The sequence below is a fragment of the Dipodomys merriami genome, unplaced genomic scaffold (assembly GCF_024711535.1).
Source record: "Dipodomys merriami isolate MVZ:Mamm:240054 unplaced genomic scaffold, mDipMer1.0.p SCAF_3, whole genome shotgun sequence".
NCBI lineage: Eukaryota > Metazoa > Chordata > Mammalia > Rodentia > Heteromyidae > Dipodomys > Dipodomys merriami.
The window spans coordinates 350,507-363,121 of NW_027204492.1; the positions used below are offsets into that span (position 1 = coordinate 350,507).

Below are 12,615 nucleotides of genomic sequence, written 5' to 3' on the forward strand. Positions count from 1 at the left end.
GAACTTCACTTTCATTGGAAGAGGATCATTTAAAATTCCACAGAATTCACAAATGATGAGGTGACCAGCCTACTCTTACATGTTCTCCTGCCATAATGTATTACCTTGCTTCAGGTCCCAAAAGCAACAAGCTCAACAACTATAAACAGAAACTTCTGAAAACAGGAGCCAAAAGAAGCCTTTCTTTTTAAAGCTGATTATCTCAGATATTTTGTCACAGTGATTGTAAGGTTACTAGAAGATCAATCAACATAATTATTTTCTTTTTGCAAAATATCTTTTAAAGCCAAGTTTTCTGGAATTTATTCTGAAGTTTTTTTTGTTATTGTGTGTATTGAGTCTAAATTGACATTTGTACACCTTATATATTCTTGAGGATGTTAGTATGATAAAGTTCTTTTATAATAAAAATAAGGTATTTTGAGACTTTATGACTCCTTTAGTTGAACTATGGTTTTCATTTCTATATAGGGGGAAAAAACCTTCAAAGCAAGTCAGAGTACATTTCTGAGCATGACAATAAGGTATTATGTACTTTACAAATGATAGTTTGTCTCTAACCTACTTTTAAAGGTATGATTAAAGATGTAAGCATCAAACTGATGTAGCATTTAAGTTTATATGCTTCTCCATATACATCCATTCACTTTCCTTGCTTTCTGTAGAACAGCAATGTTTTCACCCTGCCAAAGTTACATGCTTGGGTGCCCACTTGTGCATTTCTTACAAGCACAGAAGAGTTAATGGAGGAATGTATTTAACTAATGAAATGGGAGCTATCCATTTGTCTCCTTTTATCCCCTAAATGGGCTTCATAGATATGTGGTAATTTTATAAATACTCTCATAAGAGACTGAGAAATTAGCTTGCAATCAGACTTTAACAAACTCAGTGAAATACTCCTTAATATTTGCTCCTCTTTCTTTGCTAATACTTACCTTTTTTGTTTCCAGCTCTATTTTCTAGAAAATCCAGGCTAGGAGGAACTATAGCATAAATAATAATTTCTTTCAACTTCAGAAGTTTGAAACATCACCATCTTGAAAACAAGCTATCTAGTAACGTGTCTGTAATTATTACTTCATTCCTATTACAGTCACACATTTATTTCAACCTCTAGCCTGCAAGTGGAGAGTTATTCACTACTTGGGGTTTGTTACTCTGAAATGGTTTACATTGTGCTCCAGATTTCTAAACATGACTCTGGATCATGGACTTGGGAGTCAGACAGCTAGGTTCAAATGTTACTTCTAGCACTTATTATTGTTACTCTTGGCAAGTCATTTCACTTTGAGGAAATAGCACCTACTTCATAGACTTCCTTGTTAGAGTTGACTAGGATTATAAAGGTAACATGCTAAAACTAGTGCTTAGTGACAGTAAACACTATATAGGGTTTATTATATTTATTATAGCTATTGTGATGACAGAAGATGTGCTGGAACCAAAGAAAAATTATTGACTTATACACTATGAAATATATTAAAGGCCTAAAATACATGAAAAGCAGGATTAGTGGCAACAGATGACTTAACTAGGAAAAAAAGTCAAGCAGGAAACATCCTCTAAATATTCTTTGTTTATACAGTACATGACACAAAGTAGAAAAATAATGAAAACAAAGCCGCTCTAAAGGAGTTAGATGTCATTTGTATATATTTTAAATATACATGTGCAATACATTAAAATATATAGAGATGTGTGAATATATATTTACATATATATACACATATATATACACACACACACACACACACATATATATATATATATATCTATGAAACCACAGAAGGGATACATATGCACACTCACACGTCCATGTGCCTATCCCAACAGGACCCATCTATATGTAAACCAGATGCAGTCCATAGCAGGCCAACTTGGACACACGTGCAAGCCCTGGCTCGGCAGCACATTGCAGATTGTAACTATATTTGAGTAACCCTTCAGTTTCTTCTACCAAGTATAAGGCCATTTAGAAATACACTGTGAAGAGCTCCTCTGGGTGTATGGCAGAGCCCAGGGCCCCTCTGGCAGTGCACAATTTGCCTGAGTAAGGACTGCGGGATTGGGATATCAAGGAGCTATCAAGAAGGCGGGACTTGTGTTATTTCGGGTGTTGAAGCTAATAAGCAAACATCCATAGAATATCTTTAGCTCCATAACAATGCACTAGTATCAGAGAATCCTTAGATATCTGAGCTCTAAGCAAATTTCAGGCAGAAGCAGAGAGAAGCGTGTGTTGCTACTCATCACCATTCAGCTTGATCCAGAGAACTGGACATAGCTTGTAGGGGTAGATAAGTTTAAAGTACAATCAAGCCGACTTGTAAGGTTAAAACAAGTTACTTAAAATTGAATAATCTAAAAGCAACATAGATTATAGGTATTGGTTTGAGTTTATAAATGTCCCAAGAAGCCTAACCTTATATATGGCACCATTTGCAGCAATATCATTAACGTTATTAATAATCATTGTAACATATTTGTATATACAAAAATAGAGCAAAGCAATTCTACAAGAGATGTAAGTGAAGGTGTGAGGCTGTGTGCAACCCAAATATTAACAAACTTCAGGAAGTTTCAGAACCAACAAAGACTAAGTGGCACATATTTCTGTAGTATAAATCCAACAAGATGACATGGATGTCCCTTTCTTCCCCCTATGTATGACTTATTTATGTTTCCTCACTTCTCCACCCTGCAACACACATCCATGCACACTTTAAAAGAGATGATATATAAAGTTAAGAGTCTGGAAGTCTTAAACTAAGTTGGAGCACCTTGATTTCAAGCAAGTGCCCTCAATTGCTGAATTTCTTGGTGAATTTTGGATTCACTTACAGAGGGAAACTATACATTCCTGTGTCTTTTAGCAGCAGTCTTTAGCGGTCTGCCATCACCACTGTAGCCTTCTCCTAGTAAAAGAGATTCCCAGCACAGGCTCTCTGTATTTTGTAAGAGCAAGGTCATTTCTTTGCATTATGTATCTTTAATCTCAGTTTTTCACTGTTGCTGAAATCTAGGTTCTCAGGCAGCTGCCATTGCAGACAAAGCCAGGAGTGAGCAGGAAGTGTGCAGCAAAGAGCAGATAGGTGCAATGGTGAAGATACAGCTTGGTTAGGGCTTCTTTTTTAAGTTTTTTTCTTTTCCACACATGAGCTTCTACAAGGTGACAGCCAAAGGTGATGTCCAATGGTGGCAGCCTCAACACCTGTTAGTTAGCCACCTACCATGCACTGCAGAAAGACCACCATACTAATTTGACATGGTTTCTGAAAAGTAATCAGAAAGGAATGGCTTTCTGTCACTGTTCTAAGAAAAAGTCCAATGACTCAATGTGGTACAAAGAGAACATATTGAGCTAGGAGTCAGAAGACCTATATTTCAGCCCAAATTCTGTTATTAACTTAGTGAGTGTTGTCTTGGGCAAGTCCCTTCCTACCTCCAGGTCTTAGGTTTCCCATCTGTAAAATAAGGGCATTGAACTAGACTGACAGTTAAGATTCCTTCCAGCTCTAATGTTTTATGACTTTTTATGTCCATTATTAAGGCCTGAGCCATGCAGTCTCAGGGCATTTAGCTTCTAAGAGAGAACATACCTCTGTAATATCCTTTGCTTTGTTCATTTAGCTATAAAGCACGTCTGCCTTTGGCACTTGGGTCAGACATACAAAGTTAAGAGCATCCTGATTTACTATCCTACTCAGCATGCTAGTGGAATCTGTCAATATTATAAGTTGATTATTGGGAAAGGGAGAAAAATTCCAACTAATTAAATATGGAGATGTAAGATAACTGAATTTCATATGCTCACAAACAGGTGAGTGTGGTTGTGAGTGCATACACATATTGGGATACAGACTATTGCTAATGATCAGTTCAATATAGTAATCCATTTCCCTTAACAAAATTTAGTAAGTAGTATAGCATAGGAAAGTTTGGTGTCTAAGGAAACACCTACGGAAAAAACAGCACTTTCAGATGTGTTAGAAAGAGGAATGCGTGGAGACAGACATAGATAAAACAAGAAAAAATAATACAGACAACGAAAGGATTAATCTGAGAGATGGGAAACAAAACAATAGAAAGGAAAGAAGAAATAAAAGCAGGAAAGTAAAAGTAAGGAGACTGAGAATGAAGGGGAAGGAAACTGGAACCAGATAATGAAAGAATAGGAGAGAAGAAATGAATAGAAAAGGGTAGTAAACAAGGAAATGGGGTAAAAAAAATCCCTGGAAGGTTGAATGCTGTTCCACCTGCACCTGTGAAAACTATCTTACCAGAAAGCTTCCAAAGGTACCGTGGAAAGCAGAGTGACAATCAGAGCCTGCACCGGGAGGCATTAAATTGGGGAGCCCCTAAACCTCCACGTTGCTGGCTCTGTCAGTCCTCAGTGACCCAACCTCATACTCATGTATCACCTGAATTTGTTGTGACAGCCATAAGGGCTGAGGTGGTGGGGTATAGAAAGGTTAAAGGAGAGTAGGGTAGGTAACTGAAAAAGAACAAGGCATCCTGCACCAGGATGTACTTCGCCATTCCCCTGATGCTTCAAGAACAAAAGAGGTAAGGCCCTAACTTTGGCTACTTTACTACTCCTCCCTGTCTCCAAACATGAGGCCTATGCTTTACTGATGGGATAAGAAGGAGAAAGCTCTGGATCCATCTTGTGGAATGGTCATACAGATTTTTCCTGAGCCTTGGGGAAGGGTGCACTACCAGAAGAGATTTTTCTGCACACAGTGTTGGTGTGCCTCTTACAGCGGCAGCCTGGTCGCCGGAGGCTATCATAGCCCTGCTGGCACAGATGGAGGCATCCACGGGTAGGCAGGTAGCAGCACAGGCAGGGTAGGAAGAGGGAGATGAGGCTCATTGCTGCCCAGCGGACGAAACAAGAGCTAGGCCCACAGGAGCAGGGCTCATCAGCGCAGTTATCTTCATCATCAGTGGAGCAGTGGTAGAAGAGGCCCTTGACACAGCAGAGGCAAGTGCCATAATCAAGGAGGCTCTCAGCAGAGCAAAGGCAACGCTGGTTACACAGCCAGCAGGAGGGGAGGGGGCGAGCTGCTGTGCAAGGGACACACTTGCAGCGCCCACACTCCTCACAGATGAAGAGGTGCTCACTGGGGTGACCAGCAGATTGCTCAGCTTCTCCCTTCAGAGCACCATCAGCCTTTGGGTGGGCCCCTGCTCCAGGCTGGGTTCGGATAATGGATTGGCCTGAAGGTGAGGGTGTAATGCTGGCCAAAAGCCTTTGATCAGAGGCAGTGGTGCTATGGGACATTGAGCTGGCAATGCTAGATTGGCTCAGATGCTGAGGCAAGGGCTGCAATTGATGGCACTGGCTGAGACTGCGGGGGAGACCAGTAGGCATGGTAGCCAAGGACCAATCAGATTTGTGGGTCTGCACAATAAGGGAAGGGCTGGAGAGGGCCTGTTTACAGGGAGCTGGAGGCCGTTCCACATAATCATTGCTAGCATGAGTAGAGCGCAGCTGTTCAATAGGCAGAATTTGTTGGAAATCATCTATCACTGTGGCATCCATTTTGCCTTGATTTTTGAGCTCTGAGCGATATGGGGTCAGAGTGGCACTTATGGTGATAAAGAGGAGCCCTTGTAGTTACATGGACCTCAGGGCACATCAGAAAATCCTAGGAGAGAAAGAATAGAAACAATAAATGAGAACACAGAGGCATAAGTGTTTTGCAAGAAACTTATCAGGACATACCACCACTGTTACCTCCAATCACTATATGGTAGTCGTCAAGTTATACCTTTATTTGTAACTGCAAATAAAGTTATAATTTTATTTGCACTTTATTTGTAACACTTTATTTTACAGGCAAGTCTGGTCATCCTATCCAGACTATAAACAAGTTTGGGAGCAAATATCAGATTGTTGATTCTTTCTGTTTTCCATCACATAACTAAGTTCATAGGAGCAGCTAAATAGTAGCCTTGAGCATCAGATTTCTAACAAAAAATGGAAACAAATGTTTAATACAAAGGTCACTATTTAAAGCAATGCTGTAGCAAAAGAGAAGCCCTCAAGTTTCCCTTGAAAAGTTGCTTATATGATTATATGTATGTGTATGTATGTAACCCATCAAAACTCTCCCTTCAGCCCACTTTATGACAAGGAAAAATAAACAGATGAGAAAATACATTGTTTGAGTCAACAAACATAGTCAAGAAAGTAAGCACAGTGTAAGAACAGCAGAGACACATACAGCCAGAATTAGGCTGTCAGTAGACTAATATGGGGGGAAAAGCCCTCTCAAGAGCACAGAAAGTCAATACTCATCATCTTCAAGTTATGGACTTCTTTAACTTATTGAAGAGGTGACATTTCTTAAATAACTTTTTTTTTTTGACGTGTCACTATATTGCCCAGACTGGTTTCATAATCCTGGGCTCAAATGATCCTCCAATCTCAACCTTCAAAGTAACTGGGACTTCAAAGTAACTGCCACCACAATTGGCTTCTGGATTTGAACATAGACAGACAGATACATAGATAGATACATAGACAGACAGACAAACAGACAGACAGATAGATGAATAACACCTGGAAATAGAACAACTATGGAGGACTATAGGAGGCAAGCCCTGACTTCTTTGAAATATCACCTAAAATTAATTGTACCCATTACCACCCTAAGCCAACTCTATATTAACAACTCTATATTAACAGCCAAGAAGATTCTGTTTAAGCCACTTTTCTTGACCTTTACACTAAAGTCAGGCTTCCTTAAAGGGTGGCAATAATTTATACTATATCTAAGGTAAGTTGACTAGAAAGCATATTCTTACATCTCCATTGTACCACAAAGAGCTGTGCAGTCATTTTCTTAAAGGATTTGATCAAGAACAGAACTGATAATGGTGACCATAGGAAATGTATTATATCAAGAGCAGACTGATTTACTGTATCACCTAGAGGACTAAACATCTTTTTAAAAAAGGTATACACAAAACCACTTAAACACAAATCCAAGAGACAACATGGGGGGGCATCAGAATCTAGGGAGCATTAACATGAATAAATTATATATTTGAAATCCATCAGACTTCAGGATTCCTCAAAATAGACCAATTACTCATACTACTGTATGGGTTGGATAGCTTGAATGAGTAATAAAAAAAAGAGGGGGGGATACTTGATTAGGTTTCCACAAGCAAGCAAACATAACACTGAAATAGGCTCCAAAGTTCTATAGCAATAGGAAAAAATGCTGCCATTTATAAAGGACTCAGTGGTTAGTAATGACCACACTTATGTGACTTTTAAGGGTTATCTGAATGTATATCTACTTTAAAAATACAGATAAACACTATGTAGACTCTAAGACTCAGATATCTATGATACTTTTGTTAAATTACTTGCTTTCCTTAGACCTCAGTTATGCTATCTATATAGTTATAGGAGTGAACTAGGTGATATTTCAGGATATTGCCCCATGATGGTCTGCCTGTATTTTTATAGCTATGTAATATAATAAAATAATTCTCTACATATGCACCACTTATATCTTTAAGTCCTTAAGAGTAAATTGGTCAATGTGTTCTTGTCTATTCATACAATTCAAAACCAAAAGCATATATCCCTTTTTTCATATACTCAAAGCTCCTGAAACCTCTCACCTCCTACTTTTGCTATATCTTTATAGATTCATAATCTAAGCATTTAAAAGGAACAGGCAGTTTTAATTTGGACTTCTAAATGAACAAGTACATATTATTCAGCTGTTTTGCAGTAGTTTTAGACTGTGAAATGTCTTTTAACAAAATTATAAGAAATGAACTAAAGAATGTGTGGAATCTTTTCCACTGTAAGTACAATAGCATACATGCTAAATGCTGTTTAGACTCATAGATTTACCTAAGGAAACTACTGTCAAACATATTGCAAATTCTCAAAAAGGAATGATTCAAAGGAATGTACACAAAGTTACAGGCGGTAATTGGGTGATATTCCATAGACAAGATTCCAGGGATGTCACCAGGTACCTGAGAGACATGCCCAGAAAGTTGAAGCTAAGCTTGGAGGAATCTAGGTCATAATACAAATGACTCAGAACCAATAATGAAAACTGTGTTCAAGGATTTTTTTCTCCCTCAGGAGCAGGAGGGCACATAGTGTTTAGGTTAAGAATGTATATTAGAATATTGATTAGATGTCTGCAAGACAGGAGTTGAGAGACATGGTTGGATGATTAAAGGAAGTTCTGGGATCAATCTGTAATAATGAGGTACTGTCTTTGCCTTCAGATAAGGCAGTCGACAGTATGAAATCAGACATTTTCTTCTTGCTCTTAGTTTTTGTTTTTGTTTTTTATTAGAATCAACTCTGATTCCAATGCAGAAGATCTGTAATATCATGGGCAGTAGAAGCAGAATAAAATCAGGGTCTTAGGTGAAATTTAAAGGAATGAATAATAAATTGTCATTCTGGACCTGTTAAACCTTATTTGGATAGCAATGAGGAAATAAAATAGATGCATAATACAACAGAAGAAGGGGAAATACTGAAAATGGAATAGGTAAAGACTGCTGCAGCATGAGACTAGATGAAAAACTACCACTGCATGCATGCTTATGAATCAGACATCCACCATTAAAGAGCCATTCATTGTGAGTAGCAACAGTTAAGAAACTGTGCTGCTGGTCCATTCTCTGTTCTATTAAATGAGAATGTATACATCACATATTATTGAATAGGAGTTGAGGTGATTGTCACTCTTGGCTACTAATTGATGGGATCTAGTGATTTTTGTCACGTAGTACCTCTGCAGTAATGAATGATGCATTGTAAACCCACTCCCATCTCAGTCTTGGTGACCAGGTGCTCTAGCTTTCTCAACAGTTTTTCTGTAGCCTTGAAATTTGCTATGTTCAACCTAAACAGAAATTTGTTTTCTTATGCCAATTTAGGGACTCTAAAGGTAAATCTCCTCAAGAAATGTTCGTGTTTCTTGATGAAAGAAACATATTTTCTCCTTGAAAGGCAAAATCTACCATATTGAAACAAAAATTGAAAATTTTCCTATCTAAAGCTCTTCTATGCTAACACCTTAAGACATTTCTGATTTCTGTGTAAATTCTTTCTAATATAATATGACTCAATGTTGATTTCAAAAAGGGAGAAACAGGAGGGCCTGGCTCCTGTTTTTTGCCACGTTTGTGGGTTCAATGCTGTTTTATACTTTACTGTGTAACGACTCTGGGGTGTGTTGCTTTTTTTTTTCTGTACTCTGCTGTTACATATACCGGTTCTCAGAATAACTAAAAGCAAACATGAGGGAATTTCTGCTATGGCTTTATATGTTTTCTTAGTTCTACTGTTCCAAAGTCTGCTCTCTAAAAATCCCTCTCTGTGCAAAAGCATTTGCATCTCTATCAAAGCATACCCCCCCTTACAAATACCAAGTTGTATATAGTTTACATTACTAACCTCTCAGCCACTGACTGGGCCTCCCTCCTACCGCATACATCTTGCTGGAACTGCCAGGTTCTCACCACATTTAACTCTTAACTTGTCACTTTGCTACCCAAGTCCTATTCATTACTTTAATAGTTTCACTAAGACTCAGAAGTTTATTTCAAACCAGGGTGTCACGGTTTTAAGACCTATGCTTTATTAAAGATGTAGGTATTTTAGTGATGAGTGTTGCAGACAAGAATTGTAGTAACAAATGAATTTACATACCTCTAATCCTGGGGGAAATGTTAAGAAGCTAGTTGCTCATTTAAGAAGTTGGAATCTTTTTTTTTTTTTAAAGTCCCAATCCTTTTACAAGACACAAGAAACTTACATTCTAGTCTTAATGCTAGCTTTACTTTGCTGTGTGATTGGAGGCAAGTGACCTCTGTTCCAGGCCTCAGTTTCTTCATCTGCAAAGGGGCATGCAAAAAGGGGCTTTAAAACAATTCCTTTTCTTGAATGTCTTAAGTTTTATGCTGGGTTTGTTAGCTTCTTAGTCTCAAAAGTCTTTCATACAGAATGTCTTCTTTCCTTTAAGTTCTTTACTTCCCTTAATACTCAATTCTGTAAACACTTTCAAATCCAAGTCACTCAGATTACTATCTTAACTATGTTTCACCACTAGAAACCTAAAAATGGGTAGAATGTTGCCATTTATTTGTTTAGAGTCAAAGAGGCAAGAATAATATATTCATTGTGGATAAACTGCTACTTTGTGCCTTCTTTGTATTAATGTATGAGCTGACTAGTTGGGAACCTGATTTAATACCTACCTGGTATAACGCTGAATTCATGTGATAACACATCATGTTACAATTAGGTTTTAATATGCCCAGATAAACAACTATAGTTTGTAATTTGAAACTGATTTTCTGCTTAGGAGTTTAAGATCTGCTTTCTGTTCACCGGACTTGGTTTGCAGCATGTAGAGGTGAGTGATAATTAGTTAGACATGTGGAAGGGAGTGTGCTGTAAACCACTGCCGTAGGTCCTATCAAATGCCTATTGGCTAAGTAGATGTGCTTAGGCTCTCACTTTTGACTAAATTTCTATATGCCCCATAGAGACATGTGTACATATACACAGGCACAGATCCAGAAATTTCTAAATCATTGCTCTGACTCAATGTAAGTAGAGAGTTATGCCTTGTCAGCTTGCGCCATTTCTACCCAGGGCAAGGTGATGTGATGAAATCTGAACGGTGCTCAGCCCAGAATTGTTAGCCAATAGACGACTAGTCTCACGCTAACAGAATGCCCGCTGGGCAGCCAGACTGGCCTCAGCAAGGGTTCTTCCTAAGTCCTCACCTTGGGTGGTTAGGCTGCACTATGTGGGGTTTAGGTAAGCAACAAAATGCATGCAAAGGTCAACAAGCTAGACATCAAATTGACATTTGGCTAAGAAGCGATCATTTTCCATTCCTATTTTGGTTTACAAATGTCTAATACATATAATTTGCTACAAGAGCTGATTCATTTAAAAGGTTTTCATTTTATTTTACCCTGGTGCTTGCGCGCGCACAAACAGACGCACGCACGCGCGCTCGCGCACGCGCGCGCTCGCGTGTACACACACACAAACACACACACACACACACACACACACACACACACACACACACACACACACACACACACACCACACCACACCACACAGGATGTCTGGAATGAATGGCAATCTGTGCATTACATAGATGGAATTCTAGAGTCTTTAAGAGCTAATCCCTCTGGCTTACCTTGAGAAAAGGGTTTATCCATGCTGAGAAAAGCAGCAACTAATAATGCTCCATCTGGCTCAAAGACCCTCTTCACCAGAGTCTGTAGGTTTCTTCACCTCTCTTCGGAAAATCTGAATGAAAACTCCTTTACTGGCAGTCAAACCAGAAACAGATATAGTTCTGTCTTGCCTTTACAGCAGAAAAACACGAATGAGAGAGAGAGAGAAAGAGAGAGAGAGAGAGAGAGAGAGAGAGAGAGAGAGAGAGAGAGAGAGAGAGAGAGAGAGAGAGGGAGGGAGGGAGGGAGAAGCGAGCTAGAGAGAGGGAGGAGGGAGAGGAAAAGGGGGGGGGATCAGATCCGTAGTGGCAGATACTTTATAGATTTTACATGCAGATCTAAATCTTGATGCACGTATTCCCCAAAGAAAGCTCCTCAGGGTAAGTTGCTCGCCGCCGCCGCCGCCTCCGCCTCCGCCTCCGCCGCCGCCGCCTCCTCCGCCTCCTCCTCTCCCTCCTCCGCCTCCTCCTCTCCCTCCTCCGCCTCCTCCTCTCCCTCCTCCTCCTCCTCCCCTCCCTCCCCCTCCTCCTCCTCCTCCTCCTCCTCCTCCTCCTCCACCACCTCTTCTTTCTCCACCTTCTTCTCCTCTGTCTCCTCCCCCTCCTCTTTCGCCTCTTACTCCTCCCCCTTCTCCTCCTCCTCCACCAGTTTCTTTCCCCCCTCCTCCAGTATTTTCCTTCCCCTCCTCTTCCCCTCCCCCTCCCTTCCTTCTGCATTTCCCCTCCTCCCTTACCTCTTGCACTTCTCTTTTGCCTTAGCCTCCACCTCCGCCTTCGTCTCCTCCAATCTGTCAGATGAATCAAAGCAGCAGAAACTGCAGTTGTAGACACAAGATATCTTAACAGAGCAATAGATACAGCAAGAATGTGATTATTTATATAGCTCCGGGTGTGTTAGTATATTATCTGCGTGAGGAGGGGGTGGGGTGAGATTGCACTGTATTCAGTTCTGCTAGCTGGCTGTTTTGTGAATGTGGATCATTTCTGCAGGTCTTGTGAATGGATTATAGAGAAGGATGAGAAGGGATTTATTGCTCCTTGCTATTATTTCTTTCTCTCCCCCTCTCCGTGTCGTTTGCTTTCCCGGAGCTGTAGCTCTTAATGCTTGGCTAAGTGGCGTCATCCAGTTGAAATTGAATCGACCCATTAGAACTCCCCATAGGAATCTCTGAATCTAGTCCCTGGGTAATGACTGAAACAAAATTTAAAGGGGAGTAGGGTTGGGTGGAAAGTAACAATTTTAAAGAGGCCTTACTTAAATATCTCTGCCAACCCATTCAGCCCTTGCTGAGTGATTACAGCTACAATCAGATAAACAGATTGAGCTTCTTTAAGGCTTTCTCCGATGTCTTTT

At 39.8% G+C, this 12,615-nt stretch overlaps 1 protein-coding gene across 2 annotated transcripts; it reads right to left on the minus strand.

Moving 5' to 3' along the window:
* Window positions 1-1,431: 1,431 nt before the first annotated feature.
* Spry3 (sprouty RTK signaling antagonist 3) lies at window positions 1,432-11,414 on the minus strand. 2 transcript variants are annotated; one of them, XM_070038852.1, is made up of 3 exons: window positions 11,223-11,414; window positions 9,819-9,897; window positions 1,432-5,654 (listed from the first exon to the last, which is right to left on the minus strand). In XM_070038852.1, the coding sequence occupies exon 3, from the start codon at window positions 5,546-5,548 to the stop codon at window positions 4,682-4,684; it is 867 nt and encodes a 288-aa protein (XP_069894953.1). In that variant the 5' UTR covers window positions 5,549-5,654; window positions 9,819-9,897; window positions 11,223-11,414; the 3' UTR covers window positions 1,432-4,681. The 2 variants fall into 2 exon arrangements, with proteins under 2 accessions (XP_069894953.1, XP_069894952.1); XM_070038851.1 differs by lacking the exon at window positions 9,819-9,897.
* Window positions 11,415-12,615: the final 1,201 nt, after the last annotated feature.